We start from the raw sequence: 25,146 nt of genomic DNA, 5'->3' as shown, positions 1-25,146 counted from the left end.
TTTCGGCTGATCGTCAACAACTAGTAGAGAAGAGGAAAGAGCATTGTAATCAACAATCGTATCAGTAGGCTACTGCGTAACATAATATCACCAACAATCCTATAGTCCGAACGAGGTCGACTCCAGAATTCCTACCTAAGTGTTGGAGGTTTATCTAGGCTCCTCGCCATCTCATCCATGTAAGCGGTGTCTTCTAAAAGCCTAGAAGGGTGCCGTGCTACAAGTCGCCAGCTACGTAATCAAAAATGAGGAATATCGGTCTGGTGTAAATGAACATTGACCATAGTAGTCGACAAACACCTTGAATACCACAAACAACACCAACATTCTACAATCCTACATTAAGCCACACTGCTTAGCAGGTGTATCTACAATAGATGGATGATACAACTGACACTTTGGCATAAAATTACATTTCGATTGGTGCACAAAGTTACAACGTTGCATAATCCACCTAGATATAGGTGAGCCTATACACGTTCAGTCAATAATATGATCATTGATCATGTATAAAACACCGCAAGATCACGATACAATGAATAGATAACAAGGTGTCGAAACGACTTGGAGTAGTCTTTGATATCAGACGCCCACCTAAACTATGTAAAGAAAATGCATGCACTTGTGCAGTGTGCACTGGCTGCAATAGAAGATAACATCAAAGGGATTGTCGCCAAGAATCATCTACGCCGAATAAAATTTGGCTTCAGTGCGGCGTGCGGCGCTTGGTGAATCGAGGTCGGGGTTAACCTCGAGGGAATTGTAGCCGAGGCTGAATCTTTGAATAATAATCAATTTGTGTGTCATTGCCACGCATAATGGTGGCTTCGTGTATAGGCGAGGTCAACGGGAGTAGAAAGCCTGTTTTTAAACGCCAGATTTGGTGTAGAAGTCGATCAGGAGCTGCCGAATTTTGTAGCAAAGACTTCAGACTCTTGCGGTTTTGGGCAAAGAGTAAAAGACCGCACAATGCTTACGTTTGTACGTTACTGAGTCGGTATTGTGGTCGAATTGGTGATTCATCAACGCTTTAGCACCTTGAGGATTGGAGCAAGACCGAGCATTCAACAATCTCGCAACTCATTCATATTTCATGACCGTTCACAAGTTAGAAACGATTCGTTCGAAATATTATTGCGACGATGCAATTGTTGATGACCTAGGGCGCGTGATGATTTTGAGACGTTGAATGTAGTTTTTGAATAGTTTGCATGGCTTTTATGTGAAATATTATAGAAACCACGTGAAATAGCCATCGCAGTAACTAATATATTTGTTTAAAGTATTTCCCCCATTTGTAACGTTATTGGTCATTTTGCGTTTCCAAAGTAGCCCAGATTCGTTGTACTGCTAAATTCATGCAACACCACGATCTAATCTACTTTCCCGAACTTCTCTGAGAATTTTTTAGAGTATTTTTCAGATCTTGTTCCCATACACTTGAGGTGGAGAAGGAAGAAGCGATTCGATCGAAATGTTTTTCTGACGAGCAATTATACTAATGTGTTAATGTGACCTTTTGGCGTGTCGATTAGATTCTGTGCTGAGTCACAACTAGAAAAGCTTAGCTTTTCCAAATTAAATTGGAGTTAGAGTTATAACCACAGTTTTATGAGAATATTTATTTGCAATTCTATATCATCGAACAAAAATGCAATTCGGTGAAATGAGATGAATTAGTCTAGATTACGAGTTAACCCCAAACCTCGTTTGTATAATCTATAAAATGACTCTGTGGCTAGAACGACCGTATTTGGGAGAAGGTGTCACTAATATCAATCGCTTTTGACGCCATAATCTCCTGAAATGCGACGATAACGAACAGGATGTGATGCAATAAGCGTAATGTGACGTGTGGCGTGGCGATCGTGCTGCTTCCGGATGCGTAGTGCTCACATTGCAATGAGGTTTGAAGGCGTCAGCAACTACACTTGTGATTTGTGACAAAATGGACTCAGTTCGTCGTCATTAAACTAAGCAACGAAAAGCAATTAACCAGGAATTTCCATACCTGATATTGATGCTCATTTCAGACTTGTACAAACTATGGTCTAGAAACTACTATTAACAATATTTTAAGATCATTCCTATCATACTGAATACTGTGGATGTGCATTTTTATGTTATCATTGCTGTTGTCTGTTTGTTATGGATTTTGGACTTACGAACTATTGGTTTTCAGAATAAACATAAGTACAGCATAGGCATGAATGTTAGGCTGTGTTTGTGCGTAACGTTGATTTGTGGCGCCGTAGAGAATTCCTCAGCTCAGGGGTGAGAGGAAATGCGAGTGAATTGCGCGCGTCAGTCTCACAATCGTTTGTTTCACAGATCTGGCGAATCCGCGACTATCGACCAAACTCGTAATGACTTGGCGACAGAAACTTTTTGGCTCCCTAAATTGAACGCGACTTGTCGAGAAAGGACGTTGATTATTTTGGCCGCTGACAATCCAAATTGTGTGCGGGGAAAGTTCGTGCAAAAAAGATTTAATTGCTCGGATACGAATTGCGTCAGAACTGTAAACTGCAGTGCAGAAGAGGTATATGCTCTTTATTCCCAGAGGTGGTGAAAGTAGTTAAGGTTGCTACTTGATCAGAATTAGAAGTAACGCCAGTAATTTATATACTCATTTACAAGTAGAAGCTGCAATTTAAAAGACATGTCAAAACGACTTCAAGGGGAAGTCGAATGGTCTGTGAAATTACACAGTTGAGTACTCTAAAAAAGTATGGTTTGGTGGAAGATGGTCAAAGTGTAGAAGCAATTACAACTAGAAATAGCGATTTCAAAGACTTATTGTCAATACTACTATGAGTATAAGATGAAAAGTTTGAAAAGGACTCGAGTATATGCAGTTATAGGGCTGTTCAAAAATGACTTTTTTTTCTTCAAATTTTACTGGCAACTTGATAAAATTGTAAGGTTTCCTAAAAAACACTGCACATCAATTTTGGCTCAATTCCAACCAGTGGAAGCGAATTTATCATAGTAATAAATTTTGTATTTATTCAAATAGTACTGTCTACCGCATGAAAGTGTGAGGTTGTCTAAAAATACGTTGCACAACAAATTTGGCTCAACTCTAACCCGTATAAGCGAAGTTATCGATGTTCAAAATTTAGGATTTCAAATCGTAGTATTTACGGTGGGTATATCTAGAAAATTTAGGATTTCAAATCGTAGTATTTACGGTGGGTATATCTATAATAAAGAATTCAAGACAAATTGCCAGCAATACAATTTTTTCAAAAATCCAAAATTTTTGTGTTCCAATGACTTCGCTTCTACCGGTTGGAGTTCAGCCGAATTTGTTGTGCAGCGTTTTTTAGGTTGTCTAACGATTTTATCGATAGCCAGCAAAATTTGAAGAAAAAAAATTCGAACAGCCCTAATATGCAGTTTAAAAGTCAATGTCAGAAACGGGCACGGGTGATCAAAGTTGTCAGCGTTACTGCTTAATCGGAGACGGTTATAGGCCTACTCTTAGTGTAGAAGTTACAACATTCGCAATGCAAAATGATTCATGACACTACAGTTTTAGCAAAAAAAGTGCGTATCCACGCCCAGAAGGAGGTTAACAAAAACAGTATACCTCCCTCAGAACTGACGGTGTCGATGGAATATTAGCCACTGCACGTAGAGCATTTCCTTATTGTGCGTTTCAATTGAATTATTGCACGGTTTGAACTAATCATCATTATCAATCTTTTTGCTAATATCGTATAGCCTACATAAATGGACAGAATCTTAGAAAATATAATCCCTTAAGCGATCTTAAAAGTTCACTTTTAAAAATCTAAATCGTTTAAAGTAGAAGTAGATGCTCCTCTTTTGATCTTCGAAGCAATTTCGATTCTTGTGCAGTCTTGCTCGGAATGGTCGGAATGGCTGGCGGCTACTGATTGTTGCTCCGAAGAGAGATGCGATTTCAACGGGACATCATTCAATAGAAGTCACTCGATTCACACGAGGACTAGAACTTGTGATATCACGGTAAGAGAAGATACGTGGATGAAATCTCAATAAACGAAACATGTTATGATGAGCACTCATAATTTTCATTTTGTATTATGAACTGCGCGCGATATTTGATCTGATCAAGGACGAATAAGTTCAGTCCATATTGGGGCAATAAGTTAGAAGGTTATTCAAAGATCACTTGCAATTGTTCTTCTGCTCGCGGCAAGCGTTTAAGGCCGATTACCAGTGTCAGCCGAAAATAGTCGGGTTTCGTTCAATATGAATTAATATGCAATTGTATATTGAAGTTCGGTACCTCCAAGAAACTCTTTAAGGCTGGTTTATTGACATGGTGATTCCATTGACATTCCATAAAAATTTGCGTTGCCCAACTAACTGCTTCCCGTGGACAAAACTTGTGTTCACGTTTTGTGCCTGAGAACTTTGTAATCTCTCCTTGCGTAAAACACTCAAGCGATAATTCTGTCGGGTTATCATGTGTTTTGCAAAATTTCAAACCATTCGTGTGTTGGTGACCCAAGTCATATAACGTCCAGATCATAATATCACAGAAGTCGTTGACCGTTGGTGCAATGACCTATAGCCAGGGGTGACCAACCTGCGGCCGTAGAAGGACATATGTGTGGTCGTCGACATGCAAATTTAATTCACGAATTGACTCCCGATATTTTAAGAGATTTTAATAAATCTTGAAATTTTCTTCGCGTTACGCGCGATTCAATGCGCCTTCATTTTTTGATTTGAATGTAGCGCCCATTGCTATCTGAGCCCCACAGTACAGATGCGAACGGCAGAGGAAAATGATGCGCCCCATATAGAAATAATGTATGCTCCTTACGAAATAAATTCGGTTCTGGTATGTTAGGAAGATTCCAATATCTGTCCAGTGTCCACTATACCGACAATCCTGATGGGAGGTCAAGAACTAACATGGCAGCATGCAACTAAGTGACATGGCTTATAACAATTGGTCCACCCGAAGATGCATCATCATTTATAACTTGCCCTGAAGTTTGGAAAACACTCCCTCCGTCAACTCTACCGGTTCATCTGATCCCATGGGCCGAGAATGGATAAGTATTTGATATTGTGAAACTTCTAACATTAATGACGAAATTCATTCGTGAATCTGAAAAAAACTCGCGCGATAATAACGTATCCAAGTAACTATTTATAGCATGACCACTGACCAGTCGCGATTTCGGTGCGATATGAATAAATTAATAGATTAGTCCTGAGTTCACCGGAAATGAACAGTTTAACATGGGTATTTGGCGTCCAGTTAGTCCATCACGGCTATTCCTTGGAATGCGGCCGTAGGGTACAAAAGTAATCGAAAGGCGGCCGCGAATAGCAAAAAGGCTGGCCACTCCAGGTCCAGAGTATCATATTATAGAAGTCATTGCGTAAACTTCAAAGCGTGTGGATTTCAGGGCGCTTCAGAATGCGAGGAAGAAAAGCGAGAAACTTTCTGCGGTGGGGGTCGAGCTGCAGAAGGAGATTTTCCTACAAACGAAGAAAATAATCCAGCGTCAAATAGCCACGTTCGAACTCTGGCTTTCGCGTTGGCTGGAATGGTGATGGTCGGGTTGATGCTGTTCGCGGTTATCCGGATCCGGAAAGCGACCGCTTCGAAACAATCGGAGATTGAAGATCGACATCGAGTGGAGGGGGTTGATAATGAAGCTTTGGTGGCAGCGGTGAGTTGCGTTTGGTTTACACTGTATGAGGATATTTTCGGAATTTTTATTTGGGAAATTATTTGAAATTTTTTGAATTTTCTCAAAATCTCATGACAGTATTTTAAATTCTTTTTAATTTTTCAACATTTTTTGAAACTTTTGCAAACTCTAATGATAATATTTTGAATTTTTGAACATTTTTTTTTTCTATTTTTCTGAATTTTTGCAAATTCCAATGCTTGTTTTCTTCGGAGTAGGACCGAAGTCAATTTTTGAAATGTTTAGTATTGTATTTGTTAAATTTTCAAACATTTAAAAATATTCTTTAGAAATTTCCAAATATATTCGCCAGGTCTCATGTATCGCAACAGATTCTTTCTTCGAGTTACGATCGAAGCCAATTTTTGAAATATTCCTGAATTTTTTTATCATTTCGAAATTTTCAAAAATATTTTCATAATCCCATGCATTGGAACAGATTCTTCGAAATGCGATCGAAGTCAATTTTTATAGTATTTTTATTTTATTTTTTGAATGACTATTTTGTTGTTGCACAATGTTACCTATCAATTCAAAGTAATATCAATAACTACCCTCTTTAGAGATTTGATTTCACACTAACGAGAAAAAAACGTATTCGCACAAAATACGTTGTCGGCATTTGCACAAGCACGGAATTAACATGGCCTACCTAAAAGTCAATATACGGTGTTTCGTTAACTAATAATTTCATACGAAAATCCAATTGGAGATCACTCAAATCGATAATTTCTGTAGCAAAGGTATAAACAGAAGGCTCCATATTACGGAGCAGCCAAAGCCTAGCGACCCAGGCTAGGAGCATCTTACTAAAGAAGTCATTACACTCAAAACGAATTCATACAGAAAAATTTGTGAAACTCCAGCGAATCCTTTTTCACAGCGCCCAATTAAATATGCAACTACTTAAGGACATGGTAATACTGCTGATTTTAGTTCTCCTTAAGGACGTTTGATTTCAATGACAGCATGAACCATCTGGAACTAAGCTACGCCTTAACAGTGACATGTTCGTACCAAACAGGGTCCCGAATCACGGGTCCAAGCAATCCTGAACTCAATGAACTCAAACGGGCAGCATTACGAACTCAGGGAAAGGTCCGACTCAACACCGGGCCGGCGCGTCTACGTCATTAGCCCCAGTGGATCCCAGTCCAGTCAGCGAGGGAGAGTTTTCAGCCGCGCGGCCCCCCAGTTGTCCAGCATCGCCGAAGAGTCCACCGAAGATGGTGAGTCAGGCTTGTGCAAACTAGGATTTTTTTTATACTAAACTAGTTTTTTTTAGTATGCCTAGTTCCAGTTGCGGATTTGAGAAGTGAGTAGTTCTAGTCCTAGGTGCGCATTAAAAATAATTCGTTGTCGAAGAACTAGAAAACATATGTCATCGTTTGGCGGGAATCGTGATGCCAGAGTTCTGTTGTGTGATATTCTTGCAGCCAGGGCCGTAACAGCACTTCGTCAGCCCCCCCCTCAAAAAACGTTGGTCTTGAGCCCCCATGAAGTGATAAACCTAACTTCTGGGGGCCTTCGCCCCCCAGACCCCCTTTGGCTGTGGTGACTTGTAGTGATATTCGTACAGAAAGCCTGTCCGATAAACTGAAAATTAACTAGCTGCTTAGGAATTGAATATAGTTAGTCGTAATTTAGTTTGTTAGTTGCGGATTTTTAAATGTCGTAAGTTCAAGTTCTGAGGTTTGAAAAGTGAGCAGTCCTAGTTGGGAGTTTTGACCAGTGAGTATAGGTCTAGTTCTAGTTTACTAGTTTAAAAAAGCGAGTAGTTCTAGTTCTTGTTGCGAATTATGAAAAGTGCTTGTAGGCTACTTCTTGTTCTAATTGCTAGTTTTAAAAAGTTAGTATCGTTCTAGTTCGGGTACCGCATGTTGAATATGCAGAAGTTTATACAAGTCCAGTGCTGAAAGTACTTTAGTCATTAAGCCGATCTAGAAGCCGAATACGCTAACCAATCTTATTTCACAGCTCTCTCGCACATCACGGAAGCCACCGAACCTTTGGAAGAGGATCTCGTGTTCAAATACGACAGCGACGCCATAAACCAACTCGAAAACATCGACAGTGCGTTCGGCGACGAACAAATCATGAAACCCGCCAGCAGTACAGAAGCCATCGACTGCATAAACGACGTTATAGCCATGTACGATGTCGACAAAGACAGCGACATGAACGAAGTGATGAATCGCAACAGTGTGATATCTCAAAGCGATTTCAGGAAAAGCAGCGAAGTCAAACCGACTGACTATCTCTCAGATTTTGGCTGGAAGCCGCAAGAACGGCCTTGGTCTATCGCTAAACTCAAAGACGAAAGCGCGCCTAAAACTAATACCTCATGCTCTACGTTGAACTCCATGTATTTATCAAACTTGTCAATAGCAAGCCACGCGGCTTCTAGCGTAAACAGCGAAGCAAATATCGCAGATCCGCTGTTAACCTCTGACCAAAGACAGGAAAGTAACTTGAGCAGAATGAAGGCCTTCAGTTCCATGCCTACCGTGCTCGATACTTCGCAAATACCTGATATCGAAGAGGTTTTGTCGAGCGAGCAAAACGGCGTGACGGAAAGCTGAACGGCCGCTCGATGTCTATGGTGACGGCGGGAATCCGAAACCCTCCAAATATCGCCGAAGATGGGCCACTCGATAATATCGCTTTTCGAGATACCTGTTCGCACTCCCAAGTCGATCGGCGTCGACTCCAATGAAACAGCCTGAACTTATTAGGGCTGCAATTCGAGATGATTCGCTATAAAGCCCAGCGCCACTTCACTGTACCGCACCACAGCGACATTTCTTTATGATTCGTGATCTGCCTGACTTCTAACGCGGCCCACTTTCGTTGTAGACCAGGGTTACCAAATTTCCTCCTTGGAGGAAATCTCCCCTTTGTTTGCTTAGACAGCCAGGCCACTGGACGGACACAACTAGAAAACGCCATAAATGACACGAAATATCCAATGTGTATCTTCGAGCGGGTCATTTTGGAGTCGGACTGGGAAAATGACCATTATTCTTTAATCAACGCAACAGTATTGTTATAAAGCGGGGCTGTCGGGAGTCCAGTTGGATAAATGCCCTTTTTTACAGCAAACACGATGATATAATCCTGTGAAATTTACAGCTCACCCGTTTTCTAGTCCAGTAATTTAACTTTTTTGATCTGTAAGAAGTGTCCACTTTTCCAGATCGCAAAATATGGTAACCCTAGCATATCTCCGTAAGGAATATTATATTGGATTTATTTTCACCCATCGGAAAGGCAAAATGGAGTACTTTTCAAACAGCCGGCTCCATTAGAATTATATTTTGAACTCCGGCTCCAAGCCCTGGTCAAAAAGTCAATCTCACTTTTTGACTCGAGACAAGTTGAGTCACTTTCAATTCACCACCGAGTCCCAAGAGTTGAGGGTCAAGTCCGAGCCATCGGGTTGACTCAGTTTCCAGTTAAATAAAGTCTTCGCAAATCCACTTCTCGGGAATGGTTTACATTTATAATATGTTGATTTTCCTCACTTTTAGCAGTTTCTGGTCGCATTTTCAAGTTTCTGAACCAATAGAAGAAATGCCAGTAGTTACGTTACTTTATTATTATTTGAAATTACAATGAATAATCAGTCTTGACCGTCTGAGTCATGGCTTGGTGTGAGTTATTTCCGTATTTTGAGAAAATGCCTCGAATCATTACAACCCTGGTTGGCCCTTCTGCCCACAGTTGGTAGCCTTGAAACCTCCATCTGTACCACAATATTGACAACTTGTAGGATATGTCCACATAGACTACATCCCGTATTGTAAGCATCAGACACCTACTCGGAGTCCTTTGAAAAGCAGTGCTTCGTAACCGACCATATGGCCACTTTCCAATGTTACTTCATTTTTTCACCCCGTCCAGTTGCATAAATGTGACATGTATTCAACCATGCAATTGTCACCAATCCCATGCTCATCCCCAACCTTACCCGATTAGAGTCATATTCGTTGCCTATGCAAACTTTTGTTTAATAAAAGTTTCTCTGAATGAGCGGCTGGCGATCAGCTGTAGAAATGGTTTAATGATTAGAACCTGTCCGAAAACAGAACGATCTCGTACAAAAATTTCGCAGTAATAGTTAGTAGTTCTAGTTCGCACACGGCAGTCGTGTGTATGCTCCGCACTGGCAGTGTAACACAAAACTGCTTAGCAGGAAGATAAGCCTGAAATTCATTCCTCGATTGAAATAAGTTTGTAGCGGTCCACTGCGTTTTTTGGTCCCAGTCGGAGCTTTCATAGAAAGCAGTGAACAACCGTGTCGTACTTGGTTGCCTTGTAACAGAACTCGCGATCCCATTTCGAGTTATCAAACGACGTAGAACAAAAAAAGATTGGTCTCGCTAAATTGTCAGTAATGCGAGTACTGTTGTGCGGGGGAAGGAGGGGCGTACTGCTGCGGGTCGGCGTGTGGCGAGGAGCCCGTCATGGTGGCGGATTTCATGGTCGATCCGGACATGGTGCCGGGGTGAGGTATAGAGCCGCCAGTCACTAAAAAAACAAAGAGTGTCAGATTTAAAAATGTTTCATGAGATTTTTAGCAGCAGTTACGTATAAACTAGATTAGGATTATACCTACAGTTTTTTTTATAAGCGAGATTAGAGTTAAAAATTATAGATACACAATCATTTTCCTAGCTTAGAATCACAGTTTCATCCAAATTAGATTATGTTTTTTCCAAACTAGCTTATTATTAAAAAAGATTGAAAAGTCGATATTCCGAATTCGAAAAATACAACATTAATCAAGTTCAGTTCATATCAAATGTGAGTTGACTTCTGCGCGCAGGAGTTGGCTTGTTTCGCATGATAAAGTTCTCCCGTAACATTTACGGGGAAAACAGAATGAAATAAAAGTGTAGAAACATTTCACAAATCTGATAAGAATTACCGTTATTTCGCTTTAGGTAGTGTGATTAGATAACTAGAATTATCCACTCACGTAATGGCACGACATTGCACAGAGCAGAAGGATGATTCTGTGTTGGTGGGTCTGGCATTTGCTGTACAGAAACCACATTTTAGGAACTATGGAACCGCATCGGGACCGACACGGGACATACCTGGTAGTAGGCGTTGTTCTGATGCGGGACGTTATTGGGCAGCTGCTGCGACGGAACTCGCTGCTCTTGGACGCCGTTGCTGTCGGCACCCTCGTAGCCTGTACCGGACACCGTGCCCGAGCAATAGGCGTCGGATGGCGCATTGGAGTGACCCCCTGTGAAAAATGATTGCAAAATGCACATGTTTAGTAAAAATAGCTTTGTAAAAAAATGTACTGGCTAGTTGATTGGATAAAAAACACTGTATATTTAGTTTATCTCAATTCCAACCTGTAGATGCAAATATATCAAGTAGAGTAGAAAAGTTTGGATTTACTTGACATAAATAAAAATTTGTTTTTCCCAACTTTAGTGCCTACCCCATGAAATTGTTAGGTCGTCTACAAAAACGATGTATATAAAATTTGGTGCAATTCCAACCAGGATTAAAAGTTATTGCAGCAGGAAATTTTGGATTTGAAAAAATAGTATATACTGTTGGTCATCAAAGAATTCAATATTGAAAATACTATTATTTTTTAATCTAAAATTTCGTAGATCAATAACTCAGCTTCCACTGGCTGTAAATGAATAAAATTTGGTGCGGAGTGTGCTTTTTAGACAGTTTAACAATTCCATGAAGTAGCCGGTAAAATTTGAAATTTTTCTATTTTTATTTCATAAATCCATAACTTTTTCTCTTCTAACCGTTGGAATTGAGCCAAAATCGGTTTAGTAGGCAAACTAACAAATTTATCAAGTTGCCAGCAAAATTTGAGCCAAAATATTATCTATGAACAACGCTATTCCACAGCGTCACATCTAAGGTGATCTAACCTGGCGGCGCGGAAGGCGACTGTCCCGTGTAATGGAAGAACGGGTTTTTCAGGTCAAGCGTGTTTTCCGATTTGCATCCGGTCGATTCCACGGTGGCTTCGATATCGATGTCGTAGCTCTGCCTTTTGTGAGAAGGAAAATGTCACCACGGGGGGTGCAAACTACTGGCTTTCAAATGCTTATCTAGAACTAAATCTATACTTACTTTTCGAAACTCGCAATTGGAACTAGAATTACAACTATTCATTTTAAATATCCACATCTGTACCTAGAAATACTGATTTTTCAAAATACGCAACTAGAAACACTCACTTTTCAAAATACGCAACTACTAGAATTAGAGCTAACGACTTTGCTATACCTCTCACTAAAACTAGTCACTTTTCAAACTATAGGGTAACCATATTTTGAGATTTGCAAAAGAGGACACTTTTAGCGGACGAGTAAACGGGTAAATTTCCTTCAATTCCGTCAAAATCCAGTTTTCACGTCTATTATGACAATTTTAGTTGTCTTTGTAAAGTCGCCCAACTCTCAATGCTATAAAAAGTGGACGAATTGCAAAAAAAGAGGACATTTGGGCATCCTCAGTGGACATTTTACTTTTATGAAAAAAGAGAACAAATCATCTTCAGAGGACATATGGAAATCCGCATCTAGAACTACAACTACTCGTATTTAGAAATGCAAAACTAGAATTACTCGCTTTTCAAAGCCCTCAACCAGAAGTAGAGCCAGTCCCTTTCAAGATCCGCAACTAAAACTAGAACTAGTCAAAGAAGCAGTAGTTAATTGGCCATCAATTAACCAGATCATTAGTATGTACTGTACAAGCTGCCCCAAACGTCAAGGAGCACGGACCCACCTTTTGTTGGATCGCAGGACCACCCTGCCCAGGAGTATCTCCCCGGCTTTGATGAATAGCGGGGAACGAAGCAGGCATCGGACTTGGTACCAATGAGTCAGCGCCTCTGTCGGGGCCGTGGACAGCCAGACCGTAGCTCTGAAATAGTTTGTTCATTCAGATACGCAAACGGGGGATCGGCAACAAAGCAATTCTACTTGATCTGAGATTTTGCCTACGACTGATTCTATTATTGGACTACTTTTACTGAACACTTTTTACGGCAAACCACTTCTTTTTCACACTTGGGATTTTGTGAAATAGAACTGTTTTCTGATCAATTCAAGTCAAATCGTCAAAACCGCGGAGCGAAATATCTGCGGAATCACAGTAAATGAATATTACCAGTCAAAATGACACACATTCTGTGAGTTTTGACATACCCGATGATCGCTATTTCTACTTGTGATTGGGTAGAAACTTCTGACGTTACTTATGCTAGAGCAGCAACACCGACCACTTCAAAGTCAGAAGACCACCAAGTGATGCAATCCGACTCTGACAATTAGATCATTTTAATTGTCCAATTACATTAATTGGAGGCAAATGCCTGTGATCTAACCCTAGTATGTGTGAAATGTCTCCACCTTTCCATTCTGATACCAATCCAATTTCTGGTTTCGATGAAAATGCTACAGGTGAACTGGATGGCGTGAAACAAGCCAAGCTTGATGTGAAAACATGTGCCATACTCGTGCTTATGACAATAAACTCTAATTTGACACGAAATTATCTTGACTTTAGTTGCATTTCTTACTATTTCCGACTGCCATTAAATTTCCAAGTTTTGCAGATTCCGTAATTCGGAAAGAAAACTATGTAGCTATCATTCTAAATGTATTCTAATTAGTGAAAGCTGAAAATAGTCCAGTAGTCCAACGTACATAGTACCGGCGAACGCCATGTCGAACCAAAACGCGAATCCGTGAATGGTCCCCGACGTGTGAGCCACGAACCGCAACGGAATCTCTATCCGATGCAAATCCTCCTCGTTGGCAGTCAGGAAATTCACAGAGTGCTTCACGCTTTTCGCCATCAGAATGCGGACGTCGAACGTGTCCACCACGGGCTGCCGGAAATATTCAGCCACCTGCAATTTTACAATTGAAAAGTGTATTGATATTGAAATGAACCCGCATATTTTCGGCTGACACTCGTCAGGGGTAATCGTCAGCGACTAGTAGAGAATTGGAAACAACATTTTCCCCGCTTGAGCGATCACAAAACAGCAATTTTTGAACGGCCATATTTTCGGTTCCAGTAGACCGATTTTGACAAAATTTGTTTTTCTGAAATCAGAAAGGAAACTTTCCAAAGCATACCAATATTCATGAAAATCTGAGACGTTGGGTTACATTTTGCCATTTTTCTGGATCACTTGACACGGAATGACCCTGGCATGAAATTTCGAATACTCATTAAATTTCAGTGCTCAAAAAATCGCATCTCACTACTCGACTCGAATCATTAGAATACTCGTTTCAGGTAAAAACACTCAAAACATTGCGCCCGGGGCCCTAGCTATGTATAAAGCAGAAACTCACGGCGTCGTCGCGTAACGGACTCAAGTCGATCCCGTGGAAAGACTGCTGGTACCAGAAGTTGGCTTTCGTAAACTGCTCCATGTAGAGCTGGTCGTCGGAAAAGGGGGCCACGTGAAGGTCCCCGAACGTAGGGAACATCAAACCTGAACAATCGAACTTGTAAGACACTGTCCACACAAACTTGGACTAGAAAATTCTGGTCGGCCGATTAGAGCGAAATGCGGATCATCTGATCCTCGACTGACACTCGTCAGGGGTCATCGTCAGCAACTAGTAGAGAATTGGAACATTGTACAATTGACAAACAAAACAGTTGAAAAACAAAAGGAGTTCAAGTACCATCTTAAAATAGTACATTGAACGCTCGCTTGTTTGAGATCTCATTTCATGCTGGTGACGTCATATTTCAAGATATGATTTTTGATGTTGATATACAATGTTCTTTCCAATTCTCTACTAGTCGCTGACGATTACCCCTGACAAGTGTCAGCCGAAAATATTCGGGTATATTTCAATATGAATATACTATTTGTATATTGAAGTTCTGTATTTAAAAGAAGCTCTTCAAACTCTAAGAAGATCCACTGACCGTTCTAAGCATACAACAAAAAATACTAGCTTGCCAAAATCCACAATTAGAACTAGAACTACTCACTTTTCCGAACAAGAGCTAGAACTAGTCATAAAACAAGTAGCTAGTTCACCGTTAACCAACTAGATCGATAGTGTGTACAAGTGTGGCGCAAGCCTCATACCGTTAGGCTGCCGCAGAAACTTCTTCGCGTGAAGGTAGGTCTCGAGCATCCTTTCGTTAAAGAGCATGTAGCCCATCGGCTCCGAGACGATCACGTCCACTTTCTCGGGTAACGAAATCTCCTCAATTTTGCCGGGGATGACGATGATACGACCTGAACGCGAAACGATAACTTTGGCTATGAACATGGAAAATGGTATGAAAGGCGATCGGTGTCAAAATACTTCTTAACTAGGTTTGAGCTGCCTGCTCTACTCCAAGTGGTTACGATTTGAGACTACTCCCAATAAACAGTCTTAACGTTTTTAGTCAAAACTATGCTGTTACTCAAGTAGTTATGATTTTGGACTACTCTCACTTTACAGTTTTCACATATTTAGGTAAAACTACTTACATTCTATTGTAAATCGATATTTTCTATTGACTATAAATCTAAAACATTACTGAAAACCCTGACCCCCCTGAATGATCTCAACCACTCACCCGCGTACTGACTGCGCTGAACAAGTTTCTTTGTATAGTCCGCCATCGTACTGGCTTCCACCGCATACACTTTCCTGGCCCCGGCTTGCATGGCAAAAAACGAAAGAATACCGGAACCTGCCCCGACATCTAACACCACCTTAAAAAATCACACCATATCGTGTAAAAATCAACAAATTCAATCAATACCGACTTACTTTGTCCCGAAAATTGATATAATTCTGTAACATAGCCTTCTGATAGGTGCCCGTTCTGATGTAGTCCTGGCAAACGAAATCATTTTAGGACTGCCCCGAAAAATGGTCGTAATCATTAGGGCCGGACACAATGATTCGAATATAAATCGTAATAATTGGAGTTGAGTAATCAGAGACTATTTTTCGAGCTAGAAAATATTCACCTTTTCAAAATTCAATTTGAATTATTGAATTTGTTAAAAACTTGGAAATTGAATTCTGAATTAGAAAGAAATAGAACAAAAATCAAGTTCAGTTCATTTCAAATCAGATAACCACGAGAACGACAATGTTTGCACAGCAAGCTTGGATCGTTTCGCACTGTACGGTTCTCCTGCTCAGCCCCAACTACAAATCACTCACCTGCATCATATTTTGTTGCTGAGATAAATAGCCGTAGAACTGGAAAAAGATAACTTCGTCAAAATCATTCTCACAGACCTTTTCACGTTTCGCTTACCTGGAAATACTGCACCGCCGACGAGTCCTCGGTCCTCTGGTCGAACGTGGATTGTGTTTTGGGCCGAAAATCGACCAGAGTTGTGAAGCGGCGTAGCTCTGAAATGGATGGCACGACTTTTTTGGTGTCGCTTGGGTCAAGTACCTGAGCTATTCGATTATGAATTAGCGTTGGGTTTTGATTCGAGTATCACTGAATAGGACGTCATAACAGTATGAATGTGGGAAATTCAAATAAATACCTTTCATGCTACCACAAAGAATATAAAGCCAGTTCTACAATACATTAGAAATGATTTGATATTTTTTTGACCATGCCCATTAAATTGCACTTTGTGACAATGCTGTGGGTTGATCACGGCATCACAGATGACATCTCCAGTGACGTGCGCAGTAGGGCCGTTCAAAAATAAACTTTTCCTCCAGATTTCACTGGCTACTTGATAAAATTGTTAGGTTGGTTAACAAAAACTATGCACACAAACTTTGGCTCAATTCCACTCACTAGAAGCGAAGTTATTGCAGTAGAAAAATTTGGATTTGAATAAAATAGTATTTACGGTGATCAACTCTTTAATTATTTATTATAAAACCATGGAATTAGAAATTTTTCTACTGCAATAACTTCACTTCTAGGGGTTGGAATTGAGTCAAATCTGCTGTGCGTCATCTCTAATGACAGCACAACAATTTTATGGGGTTTACAGAAAAATTTTCAAATTTTATTTTTCATTTTTAATGATAAATTCAAAACTTTCTACTACAAGAATCTTGCTTCTACTGTTTGGAATGGAGCCAAAGTTGGTGTGCAACGTTGTTTTAACCAGCCTAACAATTTCATCAAGTAGCCAGTGAAATCTGAAGGAAAAGCTTTTTTTTGAACAGCCTTAGTGCGCAGCTTTATATGTTTCGTATGATGCGACACCATCAATCAAGGTTACAAGGCTGCCACAGAGGAAAATAGTATCAAAACGATAACTTTATTGATAAAGTAACATTTCCATGCTGGAAAAAAATCATCAAATTAAACAATTTGATGATTCAATACTCGATTCAGATTCAAATCATTGCCGCTGGAAATGAGAACAAACAGGCATTCTTGCTTAGAAAACCAGTCTCACCTTCAGCGGTAGGAAATTTTAAAAGGACGGATTCATCCCCATGTACTCTGATGAGGTAGACGAGCTTTCCTGCACAGCAATTGTCGCTGTCTCGGCTCACATTGCATTTTAATACTGTTTTCTTGTCTGAAAACGAAAGCCGTTGTAAGAAGACATGTACAAACTACCAGTTTAGCTAGTTGTCAGTCGACTAACTACTGCTTTTCTGAGTAGTCCTACTTCTACTTGCGCATTTTCAAAAGTGAGTAGTTCTAGTTCTAATTCTAGCTGCCGAAAACTAGAAAACGGGTGTCGTTGTTTGGCGTGAATCGTGATACTGTTGTTCTGTGGTGTGATGTGCTTGCAGCCATTGCTAGCTAAGAGTCATCTCTCTCTACTAATAGGTCATAGCCAAGGGTTGGGTTCGAAACCCCTCGTATTGTCAACATTTACTGATGTCCGATTATATTACAATAACTATAGCTTAGCTAGTTGATGATTTGTAAAGGTCTGTAATTCTTGTTCTAGTCGCCCATTTTGAAAATTCAGTAGTTTGTACAAGTATGGGAAGACAGATTCAATGCAAAATTGCCATTGGCTTAAAAAAAATTATCGAAATTTTCCGAATATATTATGCCCCCTTTAAAAAGGGCGTGTAAATTTTGGGAAAAAGTCTGTACCCATGTATTGATGTATAGTACGCACCCTGCAGTCGCAGTACATGAATAGTTGTGTTTTAGTATTCAATGTCATTCTGTTTTGCGAGGTCTCTGTTGAACAATCAAGACATAACCATCGCTAATCATTATACACTTAACTGCATTGTCTCTAAACGATAGCAGCGAAAGCCTGCGAGGCCCGTGACGCGATAGTTTAGGCCAGCGACATCTTGCGCACGAGGAATATTACAGATGCGATTGCTCAGGCCAACGATGATGTCGTGTGCGCCAGGCCTGTTGGAGATGTGATTGTAGTGTTTAGGCCGGCGATTACATCTTGCGCACATGGCGTGTTGTATGTATGCGATTGTTCAGGCCTGTCGTTGACGCGATGAATTAGCGTTGTGTGCAGCAATCAATGACCTAATTTCGCTCGCGTACAAACCAACTCAGCAGGAGATCGCTTGCTGTTGGCAATGCGCGATTAAAACAAAAATGAAGTTGTGATTTCAAGTTATATTTCGAGGGAGATTTTGTTTCAAGGCTTGTTGACCCCATACATAATACGCACCCCAATTTTAGGGAAAAAAATTATGAAAATTTTGGGCATCATTCTTAGAAAATTACGGTATGTACCGGTTCAGTAAATCTGCAAAGTGTGAGTTAGCTGTAGAAATTAGATTTGCAGAAAATGAGATACTTGTTTGTACTGACAATTTCATGAAAGCCATTTCCTACCACAATTATATTGGTACTATGCAGGTTGAATAGGAGTATTAAAGTTGTCACAAATCAAATAAGTTACCCGTACTATTTTATGCCACCAAAAACTTGACAATTACCCCTAAGGAGTGTCTGCTGAAGATATACAGGTTAATTTCAATATGAATATACTATTCTATTGAAGTTCTGTACCTCCTTTCCATTATCAGACAAATTATCTGGCGATTATGTAATGCTTACATAACCTTCAGGTCGCCAATCCAGTAATTGGGCAAATTAGGGTCAGGATACCGATAATTATTTTTATGACAACAATCATTTAGCCCTACAGGCAAGTTACAAAGTGCTAGAATTGTGGGGAAATGGACCTAGTTTCAATATCTAGAATGTGATTCATTATAATCATCATCTTAGGCAACTTATGTCGAGCAGAGGATCTAATTGCAGATATATAGCTGTTCCCAAATGTTACCATAAGGTCGTTTAATTACAGAATTTATCAAGATTTTCGTGCAAGCGGACATTCAAGTAGCCAATTTCTTTATGCGAGTACAATTATTTTGAAATCAATAAAAATATAGGTTTAGTCACTTTGTATTATTAATATCTTAAAATACAATGACTTAATATATAATTTACTGTAGAAAAATGATAATTTGCGACATGGCGGGCTATTTCGAGTAGGTTTCTGTTCTCATCAGAATATAATTTATCACTTCACAACGTAACGCGAGCGATGTCCCGCCGAGATGATTGAGAAATCAGGTCATTGATTGCCTCGTACTCTGCAATCGCCGCCTGATTCATCAGGTTTCCAACAAGCCAAGTTCCGCTGGCTTGAACAATCGCATCTGTGATAGGCCCAGTGCGCAATATACCATCGATGGCCTGCACAATCGCATCTGCTTTGCCTGGTGCGCACGATATCATCGGTTGGCCTACACAATCGCATCTGCAATAGGCCTAATACGAAAGATATATCATCGCTAGCCTAACTATCGCGTATCGGGCCTAGCATGGTTTGGCTCTTATCTCTCGATGGCTCGGAGACAATGCCGTTAAGTGCATGCTGATTAGCGATTGTGATTAAAGAGTGACATCGCGAAACTGAATGACATCAAATGTCCGCAAACATGTGCCTGCGTTCCCTACAAACGTAATTGATTTCCGCTAATACTTAATCATAACCATCAGAAGATGTGTGTCAAGGCTTGCATTATAAAAGGGGACAGGTTTGAAGCACCTGAAATCGGCGTCATTATAGCACATATTCCATAAAAACTCGGACATTTTGACTTGCGCAAATCGTCGCCGAGGCTACGTAAGATGCGTTGATAAGCACGCGTATTTAATTGTTCACGACAGATCCGGAACTCGCTAATTGAAAGCTCTTCCAGACTCATCGACAAGCTTATCATGCGAGTATAATCGTCAACACGAGGAGATTGCATAATCGTCATTTATGCACGTACTTTCACCGTAATGAATTGATGCTATATTAGTAAATTCAAGAAAAATCGAAACCCCTCCCTTATATTTCAAAACCCACCACTTATTTTTCGGCTGGCTATGCGCCTGTAATTTATATATTCGGAATATTCGGTGATGGTATCTCATAATAAAGACCAGTTTCAATAAATTTTGCGCCACTTTCACAATCCTCATTAAAATGAAACAGATTTGGAGCCATCCTCTGTTTCATCAATTCATTCATTTACAGATCGTATTTTGTGAGGTTTCACTGTAAACACTCATACCCTCGCTGAAATATCATAGCCTGGCTTGAGGCCTTGAGCAAGGAGATTCCTTGTAAAGTATATATTAGGGCTGTTCAAAAATAACCTTTTTTTCTGAATCTTGCGGGTTACTTGATTAAATCGTTAGGTTGCCTTAAAAAATGACGCACACCAAATTTGAATTCATTCCAACCAATATTCGCGGATTTCGTAGAGTTTGAAAATTTTGAATTTGCCTAGAAATGCAAAAAAAAAAATTTTTTCAAATTTTTCTGCCAACCCCATGAAATTGTTGCGCTGTCTTCAAAAACGATGCAAAACAAATTTGACTCAATTCGAAGCCGTAGAAGTGGAGTTATTTCAGTTTTTCTTAGATAATTCTGGGATTATCCTTGATTGGGGGATCATCCCAGAATTATCATCAAAAAACTTGAATAACTCGGCTTCTGCAGCTTGGAATCGAGTCAAATTTGTTTTGCATCGTTTTTGAAGACAGAGCAACAATTTCATAAGGTTGGAAGGGGAATTGGAAAAAAATTTTTTTTTGCATTTTTAGGCAAATTCAAAATTTTCAAACTCTACGAAATCCGCGAATATTGGTTGGAATGAATTCAAATTTGGTGTGCGTCATTTTTTAAGGCAACCTAACGATTTAATCAAGTAACCCGCAAGATTCAGGAAAAAAGGTTATTTTTGAACAGCCCTAGTATATATGCATGATACAATTCCGAGATAAAGTGTGCAGTTATTTTGTAGTCCTCCCTCCCCATCGAAGTAAAATTCAACGCAAACACAGTTATAAAACTAGAAAATTATCAGCTATTACAAATTAGATTAGAATAAATTAATTTGCAAAAACTTATTGGAAATTGAATCGAACTTTTAGAATTAGAAAGAATAAGAAATGCAACAGAAATCAAGTTCACTTCATGTCACATCATAATGCATTCTCCTGATCAGGATAATGACAAATGTCTGGACAGACAGCTTGACTCGCTTTGCACAATACAGTAGTGAGTTGTCATATACGTAGCATTCCCAAGAAAACCATGAATTATTGATTCGACTTGATGTTATACATTTCACAAATAAGATTAGAATTATATTACAGGCATTTTGCTCTAATTAAACTAATTATACTAGAATTATCTAGTTCAGTGGTCCTCAACCTTTTTGTCTTCGCAGACCCCTTTTGGTCCGTCACGGACCTATAAAGTCTTAGTTCAAATTAAGCTCTATTATCAAGCAACCGTCATCTGTCCTGTTTATATATAGCAACTGTAGGTTAGTGAAAAACAGCAACAAAGCAACCATTCTTTAAAATAACATCATAGTCTACTCTGTACGTAGAAATTAGGAAGAATTTTATTATCAAAGCGAATTATGTAAGTAAATTTGTTGAAATACGAGGTCGAGTCTGGAAAATACGCGTCGTCTATTCGATATGAACGAGTGCCGAAAATCCATTTTCACAAAGATAGGCGGCGGCGAAGGTAATAATAACGCTTTCGACGCCTCCTTTGGGTATGATCCCTAATACATATATGTGACACCAAAAGTGAGAAACAGATTTCAGTGAACATATAACGGTGGTTCTCAACCTTTTTGTCTTCGCGGACCCCTTTCGGGCCGTCACGGATTCCGCGGACCCCCAGGAAGTTTCAGGTCAAATTTAGCTGAATTATCGCGCAATCGTCATCTGTCTCGTGCATGTGATAACCATAGGCTTAGTGATAACCAGCAACAAAAAGACTTTTCTTGAAAATAGTAGTATACTATTCATATAAAAATTGGGTTGACTTCCATTATTTCAAAGCGAATTCTGCAACTGCATTACTTGAAATACGTGGTGTCTTGAAAATCCGCTCCTGCAATTGATATGAACGAGTGCCGAAAATTCATTTTCACTAATAAAGGTGGTGGCGAACGCAATAATCACGCCTAACGCTTCCGACGACACATTTGGGTATGATCGCAACAAATATGCCACCAAAATTGACTAACAATTTTTTTAATGAACATATAACGTCACCCTGGTCATTTCTATCCAGCAGCTCATCTTGAAGTTATTACAGAAAATGGTTATGTATATCACAGGAGAAATATATTTTTGTGAACATTTCGAAGTCACTGTCTAAATATTCATCCCACTTTTTTCCACAATCCCCAACAAAACATCTCTAAACACCAAAATGTTTGTAGCAGTAGGCTATTGGCAATTTAGCCATCATAAAGAGTCTGCACAGTATGATATTTCATCTCAGATGTCCATTCTGTTGATGTGAGCTCTGGAGTTTTACTAGTAATGAAAAATACAAATTAGGCTATCAACTATTTTGAGGCTTCGCGGACCCCCTGAAAATGCGTCGCGGACCCCCAGTTGAGAACCGCTGACATATAAGATCCAGCATAGTAATTTCTAACTAGCAGCTCATCTGGAAGTTATTCTGAAATAGCGGTTATGCCTATCACAGGAGAATATGGATTTTGCAAACAATTATTTTCTAAAACATACGTTTGTATCAGTAGGCTATTGGCAATTTGGCAAACAAAATGTGTTTGACCAGAAGAGTATTTCATCTCCGACGGCCATTCTGTTCAAGTGAGTTATGAAGTTTTAGCAGTTATTATGCGAAACTGCCTCGAGATTTTTCTAATTTAACCGGAGTGGAATTGGTGGCAACGTCACGCAGGATTTTCTGTTTAATTCCTTAATTATTCTATATAGTAAAGCTCTCATCACGCAGGATTTATTTCAAAAAATGGACAGAGATTCCATATAGGTAATTTAAAAGAATGCGAAGTATGTTATCAGCCATTTTGCAAATTTGGAGGCTTCGCGGACCCCCTGAATTTGCTTCACGGGCCAACCACTGATCTAGTTGTACAAGTATGCTATAGATGTTCATAAGGTATATAAGCCTCAACGTTACTATACAATTAATACAGTACCTTGACTGCTGGTACATTTTATAAGTGCTTCTTCGGCAACTCTCTCAACGTCGACGGTGACATTGGTGTTGGACTTGTCTTGCTTCTCGTTATCGTCAAGGAGCAAATAGGAAAATACTACGTTGTCAAAGCGCATAGAAGTCAGCGCCATTTTACGCCTATGCTAAAAACCAGCGAAACCTCGTGCGGCTAACAAGATACGAAGCTTCTATTTCGGCGATGATGTCATGATACGCTTCATCGCACAAGGTTTATCATCATTGATCTCAGTTTCACTTCATGTTTATTATTGAGAACTTCATCAGATCAATGCACCACAAGATTGCGGTACATTGTACATTAGAAAGATAGTAAGGTGCCGAAACAGCTTGCAGTAGTCTTTGAAATCAGACGTACACCTCACTCTAATGAGTTTATTGTTGTTGAATAATCGTCAGATTATATATTTTCATGCGATCAAGATCGTTCGGTCGTTTGGCCATAGCCTTTATAAAGGCTATATATTATAAGGCTAAGGCTTATAAGTCTTTATAAGGCTATATATTATAAAGGATAAGGTTTGGCATCCTCCTGTCCATCCTATTGGTTCATTATACATTAGAGTTGTCCATAATTTGGAAAATCTTACGAATCCTCCGTTGTAATGTCTTATTCTATAGATTATTGATAAAAAACGACACTGAGCCTGAAAGAAGCTCACAGGAAGGCCGTTAAGATTTCGTGCAAAGCGTTTGAAAGTAGCTGCCGAAGAATGGGCGTGCCACCGACCATAGAACGGCGAGAACACTAGCAATCACGAAACCACGGCTCTTGATTGGCTAATCCGCTATGCTTCAATGACCACGACAGCAGCAACGGAGGATTCGTAAGATTTTCCAAATTATGGACAACCCTATTATACATGCATTGTGTCCTAACTCATTGTGTGTATCTTGATCAGATGAAAATATAATCTGATGATCATTGATTATTGAAGACACCGCACGCACAATTCACCATGCGATACACAATCCCTTTAAAACACCACAAGATTCCGATGCAATGAAAAAAAGGAAGGTGTCGAGACGACTTGGAGTAGTCTTTGGAATCACGCACCCACCTGGGCCTAGACCCGCAGTGGTATCAACGCGGGTGATAGCGTTCCCCAGTGGGCGATTTTGAGAATCAAAAGGGCGAAAATACCAAAGGGATCGATTGGGGGCCAAACAAGCACATGAAGACGGCTTCAGTATCAGTATCAGTTTATTATTATTTTCATCATTTCAAAGCACCACAAAACTGCGATACAATTAGGAAGAGAGAGAGAGAGAGAGAGAGAGAGATGATATTCTTTCTCGCCTGCACCATCGAGATGCTTTGGCGACGGAGTTGCGATACGGCCCCATGAGGTCATCTAGTCTGCGCCCCCGTTTTTTTTCTCCGCCATGCTATCCGTGACTGCTGAGCGAAGCTGAGCTGAGGAAGGTGTCGAAGCGACTTGGAGTATAGTCTTTGAGATCAGATACCTAGGCTTATTCTTCATATGATGCGAAAGTTCTCTAAAAAAAAGACACAAACCCATCACCATCATCAACGAAAAGTAGTATTGGAAACCGGTCTTCCGATTTCGTTAGTAATACACCAGCGATCAGAGCTGGGTGAATATATTTTCCGTTTTACATGTCCTCTTTTACGGATCCGTAAATGTGGACTCGGGCGAAAATTTGTGTCGAGCTTGAGTCGAAAAAGGCTGGGAACCACTAACCGAGACGATGTGAAAACAGGCATGTACTGTGCACTGGAAAAGAAGAAATGGAATATTGTATAAAAAGCACAAGTGATAGAAACGAGGTGGAATGTGCCGGGCGGTGGAGTCGATATCTATATCAGGTCGTCCTCCCGCAATCTCGACCACTGGAGCCCTGAGATAGGAACTCAAATTCATCTGTCTGCGAAATAGGGGACCAGTCGTCTTCATCATCATCATTGCATGG

At 40.0% G+C, this 25,146-nt stretch overlaps 2 protein-coding genes across 3 annotated transcripts; one reads left to right on the top strand and one right to left on the bottom strand.

Annotated features, from left to right (window-relative positions):
- Positions 1–335: 335 nt before the first annotated feature.
- On the top strand, positions 336–9,748 carry LOC145438510 (uncharacterized). Its single transcript, XM_080315841.1, has 6 exons — positions 336–2,274; positions 2,332–2,542; positions 3,868–3,996; positions 5,418–5,684; positions 6,730–6,934; positions 7,683–9,748. The coding sequence occupies exons 1-6, from the start codon at positions 2,207–2,209 to the stop codon at positions 8,285–8,287; spliced, it is 1,485 nt and encodes a 494-aa protein (XP_080171967.1). The 5' UTR covers positions 336–2,206; the 3' UTR covers positions 8,288–9,748.
- Positions 9,695–23,384, bottom strand: LOC145438509 (histone-arginine methyltransferase CARM1-like). Of its 2 annotated transcripts, XM_080315839.1 has the most exons (14): positions 23,174–23,383; positions 17,125–17,250; positions 16,005–16,102; positions 15,908–15,946; positions 15,506–15,571; positions 15,309–15,447; positions 14,827–14,979; positions 14,072–14,214; positions 13,412–13,617; positions 12,489–12,626; positions 11,624–11,745; positions 10,808–10,962; positions 10,687–10,747; positions 9,695–10,235 (listed from the first exon to the last, which is right to left on the bottom strand). In XM_080315839.1, exons 1-14 carry the CDS (start codon positions 23,322–23,324, stop codon positions 10,096–10,098), a joined length of 1,737 nt encoding a protein of 578 aa, XP_080171965.1. In that variant the 5' UTR covers positions 23,325–23,383; the 3' UTR covers positions 9,695–10,095. The 2 variants fall into 2 exon arrangements, with proteins under 2 accessions (XP_080171965.1, XP_080171966.1); XM_080315840.1 differs by lacking the exon at positions 10,687–10,747 and having other exon boundaries at positions 10,096–10,235; positions 23,174–23,384.
- Positions 23,385–25,146: the final 1,762 nt, after the last annotated feature.

The sequence above is a fragment of the Botryllus schlosseri genome, chromosome 5, assembly GCF_051294905.1.
Source record: "Botryllus schlosseri isolate E-star chromosome 5, Bs_hap1, whole genome shotgun sequence".
NCBI lineage: Eukaryota > Metazoa > Chordata > Ascidiacea > Stolidobranchia > Styelidae > Botryllus > Botryllus schlosseri.
This window is presented reverse-complemented; position numbering and strand designations above follow the sequence as displayed.